This window comes from Hemitrygon akajei, chromosome 32 (genome assembly GCF_048418815.1).
Source record: "Hemitrygon akajei chromosome 32, sHemAka1.3, whole genome shotgun sequence".
In the NCBI taxonomy this organism is placed as follows: Eukaryota; Metazoa; Chordata; class Chondrichthyes; order Myliobatiformes; family Dasyatidae; genus Hemitrygon; species Hemitrygon akajei.
The window spans coordinates 14,636,244-14,658,455 of record NC_133155.1 but is presented as its reverse complement, the minus strand read 5'-3'; the positions used below and the strand labels follow the sequence as shown (position 1 = coordinate 14,658,455).

Below are 22,212 nucleotides of genomic sequence, written 5' to 3'. Positions count from 1 at the left end.
CTTCTTCCCCTCTGCCATCCGATTCCTAAATGGACATTGGACACTACCTCACTTTTTTTAATAGACAGTATTTCTGTCTTTTGCCCAGTTTTTTGTGTTCAATGTACAGAATTGATTTACTTGTTTATTTATTTTTATGTTTTATTTTATTCATTATTATTATTTTTTTCTCTCTCTGCTAGATTATGTATTGCATTGAACTGCTGCTGCTAAGTTAACAAATTTCACGTCACATGCCGGTGATAATAAACCTGATTCTGATTCTGTGGACCTGCTGACACCATGGGTTGCCTGCACCTTCTGCTGAAAAATTATCTTGCAGGTTGGAACTGAATCACTGTAGATAGGGACTGTAGATTATCTTTTGCCTCCTCAAAATATTTTGAAATGCCCTGGAGCAAATAATTAGTATGTCTGCTAAAGCTGTTTTATAATACACTATTTCTCAATTCCCTTAGGTTAATTTCAATTCTGCTTCATCTAATCCATGTACTTTACATATCTGCCCCCCGTCTCCTCTCATTCTTACTCAAAGTTTATTTCCGTAATATTTCACCCAGTCTAAATCCAGTTCCTCCACTCGTTACCTTTAGTATTTCACCAGTCTAATTACACAACCCTCAAAGTATCCCAAACAACGTAATCCCACATTATTAAGAATTTGCTTGATCTGTCAGATGTACATAGAAACGTACAGTGAAATGTGTCGTTTGCGTTGAGAATTGTGCTGGGGGCAGCCTGCAAATGTTGCCACACTTCCAATGCCAACGTAGCACGCTCACAATTTACCAACCCTAATTTGTGCATCTTTTGGGAATGGTGGGGGGGGGGGGAGGGGGAACCCTTGCGGTCATGGAGAGAACAGACAAGCTCCTAGCAGACAGCAGCGGGAATTGAACCCTGATCTTACCGCTGGCGCTAGACTAACCACTACCGTTGACCCCCACCCCATCCTGACTAGGTTATGGCTCCCCACTCCCTCTGCTGCTGCCTCTTTGGCTCCAGGGAGACCGCTTGCAGCGTGGATAAAAAAACTGATTGGTAATTTTACAATTAAAAAAAGATGTAAACTGTTAAAGTTGCTGTTCGGAAAGATCTGATTGTCCTTACACAAGAGATACAGAAAGTTAACAAATCTGTCTTTTAAAGCAAATACTGTATATGGTTATAAATTAAGGAAAACGTTTTTACTCTTTGTACTCTAACTCCTGTGCAATAGACATTTAAAAAAACATGTTTTCTTTTTTATACCTGCAATACTAACTTTCTGTATTTCTTACGCAAGGTCAGTCAGACCCTTTCAATCAGCAACTTTAAGTTTTCAACATTTTTATCGTAAAATAACAATTTTGCTATTCTTTCCATCAAAGCAGATGTGTTCAGGTCCCAATGATGTAGCCCATCTGACACGACCTAGGCTATTGTCATACCCCTTACATGCTTTTCACAGTGCCCCAGCATATTTCATCACAAAACTACTGCTTTTGAAGGGCTTATCATATTAGTACATGAAATTGTTTACTCCCTCCCCCAATGTTCCCTAGTTAAATCAAAGTATTTGGCTGTATCACTGAAATCATTTAAAAACCGTTCAGATGCCTTGTGCAGGAAGGCACAGAGTCGACTGTACTTCCTAAGAAGGTTGGCGTCATTCAATGTCTGTAGTGAGATGCTGAAAATGTTCTATAGGTCAGTTGTGGAGAGCGCCGTCTTCTTTGTGGTGGCGTGTTGGGGAGGAAGCATTAAGAAGAGGGACGCCTTACGTCTTAATAAGCTGGTAAGGAAGGCGGGCTCTGTCGTGGGCAAAGTACTGGAGAGTTTAACATCGGTAGCTGAGCGAAGGGCGCTGAGTAGGCTACGGTCAATTATGGATAACTCTGAACATCCTCTACATAGCACCATCCAGAGACAGAGAAGCAGTTTCAGCGACAGGTTACTATCGATGCAATGCTCCTCAGACAGGATGAAGAGGTCAATACTCCCCAATGCCATTAGGCTTTACAATTCTACCGCCAGGACTTAAGAACTTTTTAAAAGCTATTATTAATGCTTTTTGAGATAGTGATTTAGATGCATATCATATTTTTTACTGAGTTAAGTATTGTATGTAATTAGTTTTGCTACAACAAGTGTATGGGACATTGGAAAAAAGTTGAATTTCCCCATGGGGATGAATAAAGTATCTATCTATCTATCTATCTATCAATCAACCATTCGGCCGAGGAGCGATCACGTGATTTGGATCATGTGTCTTTTATAAAAAATGGCTGCGCAGGGAGTGAGTTGTTGCCTCCTGATCTTCTGGCTCGTTTTGGGGGCGTCATCGTGGAAAACTGTCTGGAACAGCACGCAGTCTCCACCTGTGGTCATTTGGCACGGCTTGGGTGAGAAGAGGGAGATTAAAAAGTCAAATATATTGTCATGTGCAACTCGCAAATCGTGAATTCGGGATACTTCACCCATTAAACTGGAACGATTCAGTGTTTGCTTTAGAAGTTCCTTCTTATTGTACGATAGTCTAATTTCTGTTTTATTTTATTAGAAACATAAACTCATGCTTTTAAAGTCTCGTAAAACGAAAACCATACTTTAACTGTCCTGGGATCAAAGTTCGAATCCCACGGAACAACATTCAAGCTTTGAGACCACGGGGAAAAAGTGCAAGTGCATTTTGTTTGAGGTGCGAGAGGGAAAGTTAGCACAAGTATTACTTACGTAAAAACATGCAAAATATTTTATGTTGTAATTTGAAACTATATGCAAATGATATTTAACAATTAGTGTGTAACTCTTGATTTTTATATTCTGATTGTAGCTAGTAAAATATAACTTAAAACAATTCAACTTTATGAAACAATTATTATACTACAGGTGTCATCGAGATTGTCATAACATTTTGGCAATATCTGTCATTCTCTGATCTTGTACACTTCATTCATTTTAGGTGACAGCTGTTGTGCGGGTCTCACCTTGCACTTCATTAGACTGGTGAAAGAAGCAATCCCAGGAATTTATGTCTTGCCTCTGGAAATTGGAAACACTGTTGAGGAGGTTTGTCTGTAATGAGAATCAATTGTTGTCAGCGATTACAATTGATTCAAACTTTTAAATGCAGTTATATATATATATATATTTTTTTTTTTTTATTTTAATAGTTGTGCAGCTGCTCTGTTCAGTTGCTTAAAACAAAGTTTTCCAAGAAAAATGATAATGAGCAATCAACACGGATTTATGAAAATGAAATCCTGTTTGACTAATCTATTGAAGTTCCCTGAGGATCCATTTGAAGAACAGCTGAATGGCTCCAAGTACAGCCTAATTAATATTTTTTTATTCAGTACTGTGCAAAAGTCCTGTGTGTGTGTGTGTGTACACGCACACACACACATATATAATAAACCAATTGATTGGAATCAAATTACCTTGCTTGGGGTCTCAGGGCTGGGTGTGTCTGCATCTGTGCCACACCCTGGCGCTCCTGCTCTGCTACCCACACCCCTCCCGCGGTGCTCCACCCTCACCGTTCCCAACACCCTTTGCTCCTGCCAGATTTACAAACTTGCTCTTCACTTCACGTTGACAAATACAGTACTGTGCAAAAGTCTTGGGCATCTGAGATATATATATCAAATTTTTGCACAGTACTGTAGCTACAACATGACTTCCTTAATCTTAGACATGATGCCCTGATCAATGGAGGCAAGCATGTAATATGCCTTCTTCACACTTGTATGGCCACTTTTAGGGAGCTGTGGACTTGGATCCAAAACTCCTGCTGTATAGTGTCCTAACATTAACTGTATACTTCTGCATTTGATCTGTCAAAAATGCAGCACCTCACACCTTCCCAGATTAAACCCCATCTGCCATTTTTCTGCCCATATCAGTAAGTGATCTGTATTCTGTTCTTTGACATCCCCTCCACACTGTGCCATAACTCCACCAGTCTTTGTGTCATCCGGAAACTTACCCACACAGCTACATTTTCATCCGAGTTTTACATATCACAAACAACAGGGGTCCCAGCACTGACTGCTCCAAACATCACTGGCCATAGACTTCCAGCCAGAATAACACCCTTGTACCTCTACCTTCTGTCTACTGTAGGCAAACCAATCCTGAATCCAAACTGCCAAGTCACCGTGAATCCCACATATCTTAATCTACTGGATCAGCCCTTGATAATGGACTTTGACAAATGCTTTACTAAAATCCATGTAGACTTTTAAAATGATTAATTATACAATCCCTCAAAGTTCTTGTGAATTAGGACATTTTCTTTTTAGGACATTAAGAACGGTTACTTCATGAATGTAAATGACCAAGTAGAGTTGGTGTGTAATATATTATCCAAGGACAAGAAGCTGCAGAATGGATACAATGCGATGGGCTTTTCTCAAGGAGGACAATTTATGTAAGTGTGATCAGTAGGGCTACAATATTGGGGAAAATCTCATTCGTAGAGAACTTTCATGTCCTAAGATCGTCCCGAAGTATTTCACAGCCAGTAAAAGACACATTTAAAAAATGTATCCAGATAAAGGGCACTTGATGATCTGACTGCTTACTTGGCAAAAATAACTTTCTAATGGATGATTCTATATCCATTACAGAAGAGCTGTAGCACAGAGGTGTCCTTCTCCTGCTATGATTAATCTAATCACATTTGGAAGTCAGCATCAAGGTAATATTCACTTGTCTGTTCTCTTTTAAGAGCTTATCTGTTGAAATATATTAACTATTAAAAGCAAAAAACCTTTGTACTGTTATGAAATGAAACTTGTATGAATAAGTGCAACCGGTGTTTGTTCAAAGGTCATTATTGATAAGATCATGTCTGAAATACAGTGAATTGTGCAGCTGCTCGCTGTAATTACACAGATTTCCTTCATCCTACAAGGGCAACCTTGTCCTGCTTCCCACATTTCAATCGAAGCTGAATTTTTCATTATTATTCCACAAAGATTGGAAATGGGAAACAAATAAAGCAGCTTTGGTGTGACTAAAAGATATTGATAAGGGTCCAATTTTGGCAAATCCATCCAGCGATAAACTAGGGGAAGCAATCCTCCATGATGTTGGATAGACTAAATTTGCCTCAGTCATGATTAGTGGCTGCACCGGAATGATATTTATTTATTATCAAAGTATACAACTCTGAAATTCTTCTTCACCAGATTGCCACAAAACCAAGAAAAAAAAGAATGGCAACACAATCATCAACCCCAAATCCCCCTCCCCTGCACAAAAAAATGGCAAAAATGAACAAAAAAAAACAGAACAGGACCTTCAACACCCCCAACCCCCCTCCCCCACACAATTTTTTTGGCAAATACGAACGTAAAGAACAGAACAGGACCATCGACTCCTAAATCCCCCTCCCTTGCACACCAGAAAGTGAGAAAGTTTGGGCAAAAAACACAGAATTTAAAAAAACTGTAAGGCCTGGGGGGAACACCATATCCAAAACGGTAAAACCTGGATAATGTTCTCCGGGCACAGCAACAGGCCACATAGGCTTCCCTCTCTGGCAGCAGAGTGATCAAAGGGCAGTCTCCTCTCTCCGGTAGTAGAGCAATCCCACCAGTGATCAGAAGATGGTCTCGCCTCTCCGGTAGCAGAACGATCTCATTCGAGATCAAAAGAGAGGCAGCCGGTGCTCACCTTCTGCGTTCACCTCAATGTTTCAGTCTTCCTCGTCGCTTTAATAGGGGAGCAATGGAACCTTTAATCGGCACAATAGAGTTGATCTTTGCCTCACAGTTTTCACGCCACCGGGTTCATACTCGCTGCCTCTGCCTCCCAGGATCCTCTCGGAGATAGCAAAGCACTGGATCGCCCGAATGATCTCCAAACTACAAATCACAGGCTTCAGTGGTCTTAGCAAGCATGCTCCCATTTACATTTATCGTATCTCTCTATGGTTGCTGTGGTTTTTGCGAGAGGACTGTAAAATATTTTAAATGAAACTCAAAATTTTTATCTAAGATCGTAAGAGTCATAGATGCGTACAGCATGGTAAACAGTGCACTCAGTCCCATGGATGCCTGCAAATCAGAGGGAACTCTTCCATATTAATCCCATCACTCTGCACTTTGTCCATAAAGTTCCATAACCAAGTGGTGAGTGCATGGAATGCACTACCAGCGAAGGTGATGGAGGCAGATACAATAGGGTCTTTTAAGACTTTCTGAGATACATGGAGCTTAGAAAAATAGAGGGCTATGTGGTGGGGAAATTCTAGTCAGTTTCTAGAGTAGGTTACGTGGTTGGCTCAACATTGTGAGCTGAACGGCCTGTATGTGCTGTAAGCTTCTATACTTCTAAGTGATTCAAGTGCTCATCTAGACAGTTTTAAATGCTGTCAGTCACCCAGCTTCAACCATTCAATCAAGCTAAGTAATTTAAAATGGACCTGGAGCCAAATAGAACTGAAAAGCAAGTCACACTGAACGTACCAACAGCTTGTGCCTGCACGTTCCGCTTTGTATCAAGGATTTTTATTAAAAGGGAAATGATTCAAATCTTCCACTCAGCTTAAACTCTCCTTCTGTGTTTTCCACCTGTCTGCCCACACCCTCACTAGGAGTGTATGGTGTCCCCCACTGTCCTGGAGAGAGTTCTGAATTCTGTGACTGGATAAGGAAACTGTTGAACCATGGTGCTTATAGAAGCCCAATTCAAAAGCAGTAAGTACTAACGTTGAGATTTTAAGAAACCTCCACCTTGCACCAATGAGATAATTTGTGGAATAAGTACAAACTGAGCCAAGAAACAATAATAAGGGTATCTTGTATGCAGAAGTGCACTTGGCAGTGGTTTGCTGCAGATTCCTCTGCTGGAATGGGCCAGTAGCCACACTAGAAGGTAGTTGAGATGGAATGTGGAGTAAATTGGTGAGGATGAAAGGAAACGGTATCTGCCGGATAGAACTTGGAGTCAGTAATGTAGTAATTATAGCAGAAGTTGGAGAAAGGTGAAATGGAGATTGTGGATGTTTAGAATCATTATGAAACTAAATGAAAGCTCAAAGTATTGGATTTTATGGCATAAATGGGATTATTTATGTGAAAATGTTGAAGCTTTATAATAATCAAATTGAAAATTAACTCCTTGAATCATAACTTGTAATCTGCCACTTTTTATGATGTAAAACAGGAATTTAGGATGAATTCTTAAGTTTAATATTTCAAGATATTGTAATTATTTTTGCCTTTAGATGAACTGCGTAGTGTGAGTGGAAAATTGGATTGTACTTTGTTTTATTTTTTAGGGGTGTTACAAAATATTCTGGTAATTGAATGGGGGGAATCTTTTTCCACAGGGTTATGCGCGGACTTGAGTTCACTTGAGCCAATTTTTGAATATCTTTTGTTTACTTTCAAACCTAAACTGAGCAGCGAATCAGCCAGGGTAGTCGTGCACAGCTACTAATATGGTACTTATCTCAGCTTGCCCTTTCTTTTGAACTGGCTGTATGCTTTTTAATATTTTATGCCGTGTTTATTGTTGGTGAGATTTGTGTTTATCGCTTGTTCTCCAATGGCCTGTAAATAGCTAACCTGAACTGCTGCACCCTGTGTCATCAAGATACTTCCTGCTAGGTAGGAATTTCAACAAGTGATACACTTGTAATACACAATGGATTCCAGTTAATTGGGACACATCAGGACCAGTACATTTTTACCCAATTAAGTAGCTGTCCCAATTAGCTGAAATTTCATGGAAATGTTAGAAAGAGATACACAGGTTTCCACCGCTATTCGAAGGTAGAGCGTTCCGATGAAACAGTTTGTAAGCCGAAATGTCATAAAGTGAAGAAGCAATTACCATTTATTTATATGGGAAAAATTTGTGCGTGTTCACAGACCCAAAAAATAACCTACCAAATAACACATGAAACCTAAAATAACAGTAACATATAGTAAAAGCAGGAATGATCCGGTAAATACACATCCTATATAATGTAGGAATACTTCTCTACAATTATTTCAGCACTGTCCACCATAGCGAAAATTTCACGCAAGCGCTCTCGGCAGCACTTGCTGCAGAAACACACGGTGCAAGCGCTCCCGGCAGAAGCACTTTTTCCAGTAACCTTTAAGCTATGAAGCTACTGAATAACACATAAAAATACACAGCCTTTTTAAAGTAGAAATAATGTATGCCCAGTGTAATTTCACTTACCGGAATCGGGAAGACAGTGAGGACACTGATGAAGTGTGTTAGGCTGAGTCGTCGGAGGTTGGGGTGGTGGGACACTGGGGTGACATCTCATTGTCGTCTGTTTCCATCAGAGCAGGCAGGTCACCTTCTTCTATGTCTGCCTGCCTCAGTGTCGAAGGTCCAGTTTCGTTGTCTGCTGTGGCTGATGTGGAAGGCTTGAAAAACGACAGTATGCTTGACTGCTTAGCCTCGCGCATTTTTATATCATACGGTTCTTTGCAAGCACTCAAACCATCCTGCAAACCTGCCCTAAACCTACGTACCCTTTCAAAATTAAAGTCATACTTCTTTGCAATCATTGCAGCGTTGTCAATCGCAGCGAGAATCTCACGCAATTGCTTCACGTTCAGTTCCTGGACGTCTTCACTTTTGGGCCGTTCACTACTGCGTTCGGCTTCAATTGTTAAACTCTTCATCAGCTCTTCATCTGTCAGTTCTTGGTCATGGGATGCCAAAACCTCTTCAACATCATCTTCGTCAACTTCCACAAACCCTTAGCCAAACTCACTTTGTCCTTGCTTCATTTACCACGATCGAAATGCTTTATTATGTCTAGTTTTACACTAAGTGTAACACCCTTACGCGCTCTTTTAGGCTTTTCCGATACCTTAGAACTCATCTTGCTAACGGATGCACAAAATAAATCGACATAAAGCACAGATGCTCACAGGCACGTGTTTAAGCAATGCCGGCTAGAATGCAGTTCCAGGGGAGGAACCTGGCTGCTCAGCGCGCTGCCTTTTTCCGTAACAATGAAAACACCTTCTGTTAGCAAAAACAGGTAACTAATGTAGGTTTTTCGTAACAGCAAGTTGATGTAAAGCGAATGTTCAAAAAACGGGGGACACCTGTATATAAAAAAAGACAAACTTCCCTGGAGCATAAAAGAATGAGGGGAGATTTGACAGAGGTATATAAAATTATGATGGGTATAGATAGAGTGAATGCAAGCAGGCTTTTTCCACTGAAGCTAGGGGAGAAAAAAACCAGAGGACATGGGTTAAGGGTGAAGGGGGTAAAGTTTAAAGGGAACATTAGTGGGGGGGGGGCCTTCTTCACACAGAGAGTGGTGCGAGTGTGGAATGAGCTGCCAGATAAAATGGTAAATTCAGGCTCACTTTTAACATTTAAGAAAAACTTGGACAGGTACATGGATGAGAGGTGTATGGAAGGATATGGTCCAGGTGCAGGTCAGTGGGACTAGGCAGAAAAATGGTTCGGCACAGCCAAGAAGGGCCAAAAGGCCTGTTTCTGTGCTGTAATGTTCTATGGTTCTATGTTTAACTGAGTAACAAATTATTATTTAAATGAAATACAGAACAAATTAAAACTAGCATGGAGTCCCCAATAAACAAAAGGAAACCCGGCGATTTTCTCAGTTAGTCTTTGTTCTCTAACAGTTGTCCCAAACAAGCGGCTACCCCAATAGCTGAATGAACTGGAATCCACAAGATTGTGTGTAGCTTGTAGGAAATCGTGGAGTGTCTGATGAGAATTTATTCTGCACAAAATCAGTTTTCACAGGGCTGACCCTGTGATTTCACCTTATCCACATGACATTGTAACTGGATAGTATATGTGAAAATAGTAATGTAATTGTACAAAACTACTAATTAATGCCTTTCAATTTGCAATCTCTCTTGCATCTTTAAATTGCTTTCCTACTAGTTTGGTGCAGGCGGAGTACTGGCATGATCCCTTGAATGAAGAGCTTTACAGAAACAAAAGTATTTTCTTGGCAGACATCAATCAAGAAAGGGTATGTAATCAATGTTATTTAGCTGTTCTGCTTTGTATTGGAAAATTCCCCTACTCACCATCAACTGCTCTCATCTGCCTAGCTGAACTTGTTCCTGCCCTAAGCAACTTCTCTTTTGAGTCCTCTTACTTCCTGTGAATTAAAGGCTAAACTTTGTTTGCCCTTCAGACGGGGCGATCTTCCTCTTTGTGGCCTATGTGAAGCAGTTCCTGTTCCAAACCTTCCCTGGCACCACTCTCTAACTCTTTCTCCATTATATTGACAATTTAATTGTGCCTCTCCTGCAGAGTAAGTGTGTGTGTGTGTGTTTTGTAACTCCTAAACGTAAGCTAATTAAAATGCAGAGCTAGGAATATGTGTCTTTGTTTTTTACTTTAAGTGAAATTACATATGACGTGATGGCATGATGTATGCCATTTACGTACTTTTACATATAACCCATAATTAATTCGTTAAATGAACGCTTAACCAAAATGTATTTACAAAATTACTTAAATATTACTGAAATTTTAAGTAACATTCCACCCTGCTTAACTATAAACTCCAGCTCAATATAGAATGCCACTCAGCTCAAATAGGTAATGTATTACACCCCAATCAATCTATATATGTATATGCAACTACTATGTACACATCTACAACGTAGTAAATTTTAAATTGTCCCATTCAGGCCTAAAGATTTAATCACTGTGGTTTCTTTTGTGGAATAACATCTCTCCTGACTGGGGGGGTGAGTACTCTGCAGGTGAGACTTGTGGCTGTGAAGCAGTCTCACGTTCTGGGGCCTCCTCCATGGTGCTTGTAAGTGTTGACTCTGGGACTGCAGGACGTGGTTCTGACAGCTCTGGGCACCTTTCTTCTTGAACATGTTGGTATCCTGAACCGTGAACGTCAAGCTTCTCAATCTGTTGATCTATCCCAGGCCACCCGACAAAACCTCTAGCCAACACTTTCATTTTGACCCCGCCTAGATGATATTAGTTAATTTGCCATTAACTTCTGGTTTGGTTGTCTTTTGTTTGTTTTCACATTGTAAATCTCAAGGCTACTCAGTCCTGTGTCACTCATCATTATCAGATTTTTCACTGAAAGCATGCAGATTGGTGCTCTTTTTGAAACTGCAACTTGACATTTTATCCTTTTCTCTTTCCTGTGAAATCCACTTACTTTTGTCTGTCTAACATGTTATTTTTGTCTGTCCTACTTTGTATTTTCTGTTAGTTTCACCTTTAAATTTGTATTGGTCACCAATCACTACCAGCTTGTCCTACACCCACCCCCCATCTTTTTCTAGCTTCTGCCCCCTTCCCTTCTAGCTCTGATAAATGCTCTCGGCCCAAAATGTGTTACTGCCTGACTTGCTGAGATCCTCCCGCATTTTTATTCTGCTGATTTCCAGCATCTGCCGAGTCTCTTGAGTTTATAAACCAACTACTTGCTTTACAGGGCATCAATGAACGCTATAAAGAAAATCTGATGAAGCTGAAAAAGTTTGTAATGATAAAATTCTTGAAGGATTCTGTGGTTGACCCTATTGATTCAGAGGTGAGGACGAAGTTTTGATTCTGCAAAACTTACTGTAATATTTTGCCATGAAAATGGTTCCAAGTAACTTAAAGTTTTGGTGATTATCAGGACAATATTGTATAAATGCAGCATATATTTTTATTTACAATTACACTAATATTTACTATATTACACATCTGGAGAAGAAGGATGCTTATGTGAGAATGCTGTTCTTAGACTACAGTTCAGAATTCAACACCGTAATTCCATCCAAGCTCGACAAGAAGCTCAGAGACCTCAGCCTTGACCCTGCCTTGTGCAGCTGGATCCTGGACTTCCTGTCGGATCGCCTGCAGGTGTTAAGAGTGGGCTCCCTCACCTCCACCCCTCTGCCTTTCAATACAGGAGCCCCTCAGGGCTGCGTACTGAGTCCCCTCCTTTACTCCCTGTGCACCCATGACTGTATCGCCACCCACAGCTCCAATCTGCTAATTAACTATGCGGACAACACTATAATGAGGTGGCCTACATGGAAAAAGTTATCTCTCTGACACAGGAGTGTCAAGAAAACAACCTTTCCCTCAATGTCACAGAAACAAAGGAACTGGTTGTGGATTACAGGAGGAATGGAGACGGGCTAACCCCTATGGACATCAATGGATCTAGGGTTGAGAGAGTAAACAGCTTCAAGTTCCTCAGCATCCACATCACTGAGGACCTCACGTGGTCTGTACACACCAGCTGTGTGGTGAAAAAAGCACAACAGCGCCTCTTTCACCTCAGACGGTTGAAGAAGTTTGGTGTGGGCCTCCAAATGCTAAGAACTCTCTACAGGGGCACAACTGAGAGCATCCTGACTGGCTGCATCACTGCCTGATATGGGAACTGTACCTCCCTTAATCGCAGGACCCTGCAGAGAGTTGAAATTGGTCCAAATCCCTGGCCAGCGCATCTGTAGTTGTGAACTTCCCATGATTCAGGACATTTACAAGGACAGTTGTTTAAAAAGGGCCCATAAGATCACTGGGGACCCGAGTCACCCCAACCACAAACTGTTCCAGCTGCTACCATCGGGAAATGGTACTGCAGCATAAAAGCCAGGACCAACAGGCTCCGGGACAGTCTCTTCCACCAGGCCATTAGACTGATGAACTCACGCTGATTTGAGTGTACTCTATATTACATTGACTGTTCTATTTATTATAAATTACTAGATTGCACACACCACATTTAGATGGAGACATAACAAAAGATTTTTACTCCTCGTGTATGTGAAGGATGTAAGAGATAGTCAGTTCAATTATCCCCTTTCCCTGTTTGAGTAAAAAAAAATTTCTTCTTTTCATCTGTCAGCATTGTACCTTGTGTGGATTAAATGGGTCAGCAACAGAAGGAGACTATAGACTGCAACAGGACTCTTAGAAAATGTCATCATAGATTCTGAAAGGGAAATAGTGGTTGACAAAACTAAAGGTTTTTTTTCCTGAGGGTGTAACTGGCAGAATAGATGAGACAGAGTCAGTGGATGTGGAGTATTTGGACTTCTTTTAAAGTCATTTGATAAAGTCCCAGATAAGAACTTAATTTGTAAAACTGCCTTCTGTGAAAAGTGGAACCACCCGGTGGCCAAACATTTAAATTCCCATTCCAACATGACGGTCCGTGGCCTCCTCTTGTGCCACAATGAGGCCACCCATCGTGTATCCCATCTGGGTAGCCTCCAATCTGATGACATGAATATCGATTTCTCTTTCCGGTTTTAAAAAAACATTCCTTTCCCCTCCCTCCTTCTATTCCCCTCTCTTACCTCTTCTCATCTGCCCATCACCTCCCCCCTGGTGTCTCTATGCTTTCCCTTTCTACTGTGGTCCACTCTCCTATCAGGTTCCTTCCTCTCTAGCCCTTTACCTTTCCTACTCACCTGGCCTCACCTACCACCTTCTCGCTATCTTCCTTCCCCTCTCCCACCTTTTTATTCTGGCACCTTCCCCCTTTGGTTCCAGTCCTGAGGAAGGGTCTCGGCTCAAAACGTCGACTGCTTATTCATTTCCAAAGCTGCTGCTTGGTCTGAATCCCTACAGCATTTTGTGTGTGTGTGTGTGTGTTGCTATGTAAAACTGAAACGTGGGATTGGGAGGAATACATTGATTGGTAGGTTAATAGGACATGGAGAGAAAGAGTAAATAGCTCAGAATTTGGGATGGCAGACGGGGTACCACAGGGATCAGTGCCAGGCCCCAGACAATTCATTTCAGTGATTTGGATGAGGAAACTGTGTATGAAATATCTCTGAGTTCATGACATAAAAATGATTGGGTTGAGTTTAGGAGAGGTTGAAAAGAAGTTTCAAGGCAATTTGGACAAGTGAGTGGACTATTACATAGCAGTTACAGTATAATGGACACGTGAAGGTATTCACTCAGCAAAAATCAGGAAGGTACAATGTTACTTAAAAGGTTGAAAATGAGGAAATGTTGGTTGTACAAAGGGATATGGTTTTATGCTTACTGAAAGCAAATGTGCTGGTGCATCAAGCAGTCAGGGCAAAAACTGGCATGTTGGCCTTCACTGCAGGAGGTTGTCTGACCAGTAAACAAGGTCCTGGTGAGTTCTCCCCTGAGTTTTGTGCAGTTTCGGTCCGGTTATACTCCCCATTGAAGTAGTGAAATGGAACAAGCTGATGGCAGCTGATTCTAGGGCTCTCAAGATGAAAGATGGGGTGAACTTAGCCAGTGTTAACTCGAGTTTAGAAGATTGATAGGGGATCTCATTGAAATGTATAAAATTCTGACTGGGTTCGAGAGGCTGGTTACAGAAAGGATGTTCCCCTTGGCTGGGATGAAGTTTCTTCCTTTGGTGAATTTCTACAACCCATAGTGACCAAGTTGCTGAAATAATTTTGAGATGAATGCATTTCTAGACACAAGGCATGGAGGGAGAAGGGCAGAAAGCTGGAATGTGGCATTGAGAGAGAGGATCAGCTACGATTGTATTGAGTAGTGGTGCCTAATTCTGTGTTTCTGTCCACTAGCCTCTTAGAAGTCCTCAGTTCTCAGAGTAAGACTGACCAATTTTAAAATCACGGTTTTAAAATTCAAGCCATGTCACAAGCTGTGCAGGGGCTTCCATTTATAAATGCTATATTTATCCCTCTCTTGAATTTTGTTCCAGTGGTTTGGTTTCTATAAAGCTGGCCAGGCCAAAGATACGTACACACTGCAAGAGAGTATTCTTTATAAAGAGGTAAGATTTATCCCACTGCTGTTTGTAAGTAGTTTGTATGTTCTCCCCGTGGCCGTGTGGGTTTCCCTTGGGTGAATTGGTTTCCTCCCACGGTCCAAAGACGTACCAGTTGGTAGGTTAACTAATTGGTCATTATAAATTGTCCTGTGATTAGATGAGGGTTAAGGTCAGGGGATTACTGGGCGGTGTGGCTCAGAGGGCCAGAAAGACTATTCTGTGCTGGCTGTTTCAATAAATAAATAATAATTTTAAACTTCTAGCAAATAGACTGATATTCCACCATTTTTATTGCCATGACATGGTTTGCTGCTAAAGTCACAAATTAATTCCCTTAGAGCTGTGGCAGGGTGGATATACGACTTACCAAAGGACGTGTAGGGCGCTCCTTCCCTCCACAGGTCACCCTTCAGGGTATAGTACCTGCTTAGCCCCCCTTGATTAGGGTCAGGTTAACCATGGGAGCAGGTGGTGGAGGGGGCAGGTATGAACAACTGGTGCAGATCACAAGTCCTGGTTATGCGACCACTGACACCAGGCAGACAGTCTCTGAAGAGTACTGATAATGGCTGGGGTCACCCGTCTTGTAAAGGCACTGCCCAGAAGAAGGTAATGGCCAACCACTGCTGTGGAAAGATTTGCAAGAATAATCACGGCCAATGACATGGCACGGAATGACGATGAGAGCTGCTGGATCGACAGTTTTATCGATTCTTTTTGTGTTAAAAAATACTTACACAGTTAGATTTGGAGCTCTATGATTTTTGATCCAGCAGTGATGAAGGAACAATAAGACATCTCAAAATGTGTGATGTGTGAATTTGCAGGTGTGATGTGAATTCCCATGAGTCTGCTATCTTTGTTACTGAAGTCCAGCTTTAGGATTTGATGCATTTTGCTGTTGATTCACATGTCAGAAACGATGTGTTGGAGATGGGGAGAGTAAGTGTTTGGATTTGAGTCTGGAGTTAAGCAGGGTGCTTTCATGTGGATGATGGTGTTTGAGACTGGCAGATCGGGACAAGTGGAGTGTATTTCAATACATGCTGTCGCTTTGGTGGAAAGGTCAATCAGAATACCCAGCTTCTGACTTGAAGTGGCCAGAGTCCGGTGAGGATTCTATCCAGTGGTGATTGCGGAGTGAGATGATTCAAATATTCAGACTGAAACACTGCCGCTTTTCTGGGACAGCACGGTAGCGTAGTGGTTAGCACAACGCTTTACAGTACCGGCGAACCGCGTTCAATTGCCGGCGCTGCCTGACCGTGACCGCTTGGGTTTCCTCCGGGTGCTCCAGTTTCCTCCCACAGTCCAAAGACGTACTGGTTGGTGGGTTAATTGGTCATTATAAGTTGTCCCGTGATTGGCCTAGGATTAAATTGGGGGGTTGCTGGGTGGTGTGGCTTGTAAGGCCGGAAGTCCTATTCTGCACTGTATCTCAATAAATAAATTCTTCAGATGCCGGAAATCTATAGTAACACACAAAATGCTGGAGGAGCTCAGCAGGTCAGGCAGCAACTATGGAGGGAAATGAATAGTCAATGTTTTGGGTCGTGCTCCTTCTTCAGTCATTCCCCTTCATAGATGACGCCTGAGAGGATTAAGTGATGAAGGGTCTCAGCCTTTTATTCCCCTCCATAAATGCTGCCTGACCTGCTGAGTTCCTTCAACATTTTTTTGTGTGTGTCTTGCTTTTCTGCAACCTTTGTTTCAACTACCGGTGACTACAAAATTACTTCAAACGAGTTCCACTGGACAGATAGTGGCCAGATTCAGTTGTTAATTTGCGCCACGTTTACTGAGGCAATGTGGCAGTGGTCAGGCCTTTTAGAAACCACCAGCAAAATGGCAGATACGCAAGAACAAGATGTGGCTTGTACAGAATATCCTTGCTGATAGAAATAGTGATCCCAAGCTCCCAAAACGAGAAGCTAAATTAGAAAGTTCGGTGAAAATCTTTCTTTTTCTTTCCAGGATCGATTGGGGTTGAAGGCAATGGACAAACTGAACAAACTAGAATTTCTAAGTGTGGATGGGGACCATCTTCAGTTCTCACAGGAATGGTTCAACACCAATATTGTTCCTTATCTAAACTGATGCTGTTTTTGCACTAACGGCTTGCCTGATTGATTAATCCTCAATCAGTGCATCTAATTTATACTTGCAATATAAACTAATTCACCTCAAATATAATTGAGTTCAAACGTAACTCACGCCAGTGACCACTCAGTGGAGGCTGTACCTTTCTGGGGATCGATCCTGTACACAGTTTCTTTACAAGTTATCAAGAGGTTTACTAGGAACTCTAATATATAATGCAAAGATTGCACCTGAGACAATTTCCTCCCCTCACCCCACCCCACTTAAACCATTTATGTCTGTCTGTGCATTGTTCATGAAATGCTTCCTCCTCACTTCTGTGTCAGTAAATTGGTCCACTTCAGGGTGGGTTAGCCTGTTTAAGGATTTAACCATTAATACACTTAAGATACTTTGTTGTGAAATATTCTGCTTTTCTTAGCATTTTAAAAACACTGAATTAATTAATTGCAATTCAGCAACGACTTGAATATTAATATTTTTTAAAGCTTTTCAGGATAAATCGAGAGTTGTGGAGATATGCACTCGGTGGCCACTTTATTAGGTACAGGAGTAGAACCCGGTGTTGTCTTCTGCTGCTGTAATTTCACAATTCCATGTGTTGTGCGTTCAGAGGCATTTTCTGCACATCACTGTTGTAACGTGTGGTTATTTGAGTTGGTCATCTTCCTGTCAGCCCGATCCAGTCCGCCCATTCTCCTCTGACCTCTCTCATTAACAATTCATTTTCGGCCACAGAACTGCCACTCACTGGGCGTTTTTTTTTGTTTTTCGCACTGTTCTCTGTAAACTCTAGAGATGGTGTGTGAAAATGTCAGGAGATGTAGCAGTTTCTGAGATCCTCAATTCATCCCTTCTGGCAGTTGTGGAGACCAAGTCTTTGAGTGTATTTAAAGTGAAGATCTATAGGATCTTAGTAAGGATCTCAAAGGTTACAGGAGGAAGGCAGGAGAATGGTGGAATGACAGAATAGACTAAATGGGCCAAATGGCTTAATTGTGCTCTTGTGTCTTATAGTCTCAAGCCATGTCAAAGCATTGAAATAGTGCTATGGTTACTCAGCATGCTGACTTATGAAGCTTGGTCAATTTGTGTGTACGAAGATCAGCTACTGGGCCTCTAGTGCTGGGGTTTATCTGGAATTTTACCTCCTTTGAGTGGCGGTGTTACATTCAAATTTGCTGTAAATTGCCAGTCATTAGTTATGTCGAATGCAAGTTTCTCAACTAGAAAGTTATAAGTATTATGCAATTTGAATTAAAGTGCATTAAAAAAATTACTTAAAATAGACACAATTTCCTCAGTTAAGTTGTGGAATGTTAAGTAATTTCTGAAATTCTGTTATTCCCTTGGCTCATCTTTAAACTTGCTATCTTCAGAAACTTAATTCCAAAATGATTCTTTCTCTTATGGTCCACTCTCCTCTCCTATAGAGATTCCTTCCTCTCCAGCCTTTATCTTTCCCACCAGCTGGCTTCACCTGTGACCTGGCTATCCTAACTCTCAGTCAGCCACTCATCTCTCCTTTCTTTCCAGTCCTGATGAAGGGTCTTGGCCTGAAATGCCGACTGTTTATTTATTTCCATAGATGCTGCCTGACCTGCTGAGTTCCTCCAGCATTCCATTTTGCTCTGGATTTCCAGCATCTGTAGAGTTTCTTGTGTTCCAAAATAATTAATTTTGCATATTACACATGTCAATTTTCCCTATTAATTTTTTTTAAAATTATGGTAATAAAGTTCCACTTTCATTTTGAAACTCGTCTGCTTTTGTGTGTGTTTTTGGAACACAATGTGGAGTTTTATTGGTATTACCCACATTTTCACTACCTCAGAATCTAAAAGGTTGCAAGAGGAGTGGTGGGACTAAGAAATGGAAAAAAAAATGCACCCTTTAGTGCTGAGGATTGTGAAATGTTGCATTCTTGTAGCAGGAATGAGAAGATGAAATGTAAGGGGGATACAAGAACACATGGGATGGGGATGTATTTGGAAAGTTTCACCTGGAATATTGTTTCTTGTCTGGGTGCCATATTGTAGTAAAGATGTGAGGGATTGGCAATATATATGCACTTTGTAATCCATCTGTAGATTTCATCCTTACTTTCATAAGTTATTGTGTGTAATGTACATGACAATGCTTTATACCTGGTTTGGAGAAACATTGTCTCATTTGATGGTATATGTGTATATTGTTAAATGACGATAAACTTGACATTTTTTGTAAAATGAGCACATTTTTGGGAACATTCAACAGGTCAGGTAGTAACCATGGAACGAGAAACAGTAAATGTTTAAGGTCTGAGCTCCTTCATCACAGGCGGGAAAGAGGAAGACAAGTTTTCAGTTAGTGAGATGAGAGAGGCATGAATAGTTCAAAATAAATTTATTATCAAAGTAAATATATATGTTACCATATACCGTCCTGAGATCCATTTTCACTGAAGAACAAAATACAATAGAATCGATGAAAAACTAAGCACAAGGACTGACAGGCAATGTGCGAAAGACTAACAGTGCAAATACAATAAATAAGTAATTCTGAGATCTTGAGTTGTAGAGTAGTTGAAAGCAAGTCCATGGGTTGTGTTCAGTACTTGGGTGAGTGAGGTAGTCCATGCTGTTTTAGGAGCCTGATGGTTGAAGGATAATGACTGTTTCTGAACCCGGTGGTGTGAGACCCTAATGTGCCTGTACTTCCTCCTTGATGGTAACAGTGAGATGAGAGCATGGCCTGGATGGTGAGGGCTGTTGGTGATGGATGCTGCTATCTTGTTTCAGCATTCCTTGTAAATGTTCTCGACGGAATAGAATGTAAATTTGAAGAACAGCACTCCATCTACTGTCTGGGCATATTGATGGCCAGCCACACTTGATGTTAAATTCTCCAACTTTAGATAATGTGCCTTTTATTTCTGATACCCGTGTATAAGGGAGTATCTCTGATAGGGAAGTAATAAAGCGTGTTAAGTGCAGTTGGAAGGACACTGCAACAGGCACAGTGTGCTGGAGAAACAATTGGCATCTTGGTCCAAAACTTTTTTATTCCCCTCTACACATGCTCATACGGTTCCTTGGACACAAGCTCCCACTACCTATTAAATTCTCCCAATGGTGTGCACCTCAAATAGTCTCTGACAACCAAGTCCGGCTCCTGGCCTTCACATGTGGCTTAGCTACTAAGCCCGGCGGGACCATTTCTACTGACAGGAGACTGGGCAAAGGCAGGTAATCGGCACCTTAAAACCAGTCACTTCGGGCAGATGGGGCTCGTCAGCTGTGGTTGGCGGCTCACCTAGGAGAAGAGGAAAACTGATCTGAAACCTCTGCTCCCTTGCAGCTATACCAGCTCATGAGGAAGGCTTCAGAAGTAAACCCCAAGGGGAAAAATCCTGAGCTGGAGTCCCTAGGACAGTCCTACATTGAGTTCAATGCTGACTGGCAACTCCTGTGACACTTCTGGTGCCGAACTGTATCGGTCTGTGCCGTTCCTTTGGGTTCATCAGATGCATGGAGAGAGGGAGCTTGCTACGTGGGCAACAGCTTGCTCTCCATATCGTACTGCCCAGGCTTGTGTATCTAGACAGCTAGGACTCAATATCCATGGTCAACTCTGACTGACGGAGGCCCTCACCTCACACATGCTCAAAGTTCAAGATAGATAGATACTTTATTGATCCCAAAGGAAATTATGGTGTCACAGTAGCATGGATATACAAATGTACAAATATTAGAAGAGAAGTAAGAAAGAATAAAAAAATAAGTTATCTCAAACAGTCTAACAGGAGGGAGTTATCACTTCCCCGGCTATAGGTTGACTCATTATAGAGCCTAATGGCCAGGGGTAAGAATGACCTCATATAGCGCTCTTTGGAGCAGCGCAGTTGTCTATTACAAAAAGTGCCCCTTTGTTCAGCCAAGGTGGCATGCAGAGGGTGAGAAACATTGTCCAGAATTGCCAGGGTTTTCCGTTGGGTTCTTTGTTCTACCACAGCCTCCAGTGTGTCCAGTTTGACTCCCATAACAGAGCCAGACCTTCTAATCGGTTTATTGAGCCTTTTGGCATCGCCTGTGTTGGTGCCATTGCCCCAGAAATGCACCAAATAGAAGATTGTACTGGCAACAACAGAGTGGTAGAACATGTGAAGGAGAGGCCTGCATACTCCAAAGGACCTCAGTCTCCTCAAAGTATATTCATGATCAAAGTATGTATACATTATACAACTTTGAGATTCGGCTCCTTACAGGCAGCCACAAAACAAAGAAACCGAAAAGAACACATGGAAAATAAGACTTGTCAGACACCCAGTCTGCAGAGAGAGAAAAAAATATATCACGCACCGATCAATAAAAGCAAGCAAACAGCATCCAGAACAAAAGTGAGTCCATGGACACGAAGCCAGGAGCAGCTGGAGCAGACCACATTCTCAGCCTCAGTTCAGCGCAGAGCCGAGTAAACATCATGGAGTAGTGAGAAGAACTGGCCTGATTTACTGAGCTCCTCCTGCATTTTCTGTGTGTTTCTCAAGATCCCTGGCATCTGCAGAATCTCTTGTGTTCTGAAGGAATACTGTGCTGCACTCCTAATAGTCACACTGCCCAGATTGCCAGGTTTACTAAGGGAGAGAGAAATAGCCAAATTCTCAGAGGGATGACCAACATAAGTGGCCGATACTGATATGGACCAAGAAAAATGACAAGTTACCTTAAGTTGGAGAATTCAATATTGGGTTTGAAAAGCTCCAGCATTCCCAGAGGAAAGATAAATTGTTTCTCAAGCTTGCATTGGGCCCTACTGTAACAGTGTGGGTGGCCACAAATTGGAGTGGGATGGTGGATCAAGATGGCACACTAAACACTATTTCCTGTGAAGCAAATCTTTTGGAGTTTGGTCTCTCCACTGAGAACGTTTCTGGTCTTTGCCTTCCTTCATTTCAGGTGATTGTCATGGAAACCTTTGTGACATTTTTCCTTTGGAGTGGCTGTGTTGCCACCAGTCATGTCACTCAGCTCCTGGGCAATAAAATACATAAAAAGCAGCCTAAAGGTCACCTTAAATCATCATCAGGAAAGGGTCATTTATACAGAAATATATATATATATATATATATATATATATATATATATAGACCCAACTATTTCATAAGGCATTAAGAATGAAATCTGGTCATCACAAATGTCTGTCTCTTTAGTGATTAGAAAGAAACAGTCATAAAGTTGGGAAAAACACTTGCAAATTTCTACAGGTGTACCATGGAGAGTATCCTTACTGGCTGCAACACCAGGAGGGTGGTGCACAAGATTGAAGTAAACTGCAAGAAGTTGTAATATTAGTCAGCTCCATCATGGATACTAGCATCCAGGACATCTTCAAGGAGTGGT

The 22,212-nt window shown here is 41.5% G+C and overlaps 1 protein-coding gene across 1 annotated transcript; it reads left to right on the top strand.

Annotated features, from left to right (window-relative positions):
• Positions 1 to 2,251: 2,251 nt before the first annotated feature.
• Positions 2,252 to 18,589, top strand: LOC140719708 (palmitoyl-protein thioesterase 1-like). Its single transcript, XM_073034517.1, has 9 exons — positions 2,252 to 2,384; positions 2,945 to 3,051; positions 4,287 to 4,414; positions 4,614 to 4,684; positions 6,587 to 6,689; positions 9,895 to 9,985; positions 11,432 to 11,530; positions 14,663 to 14,734; positions 16,706 to 18,589. The coding sequence occupies exons 1-9, from the start codon at positions 2,264 to 2,266 to the stop codon at positions 16,826 to 16,828; spliced, it is 915 nt and encodes a 304-aa protein (XP_072890618.1). The 5' UTR covers positions 2,252 to 2,263; the 3' UTR covers positions 16,829 to 18,589.
• Positions 18,590 to 22,212: the final 3,623 nt, after the last annotated feature.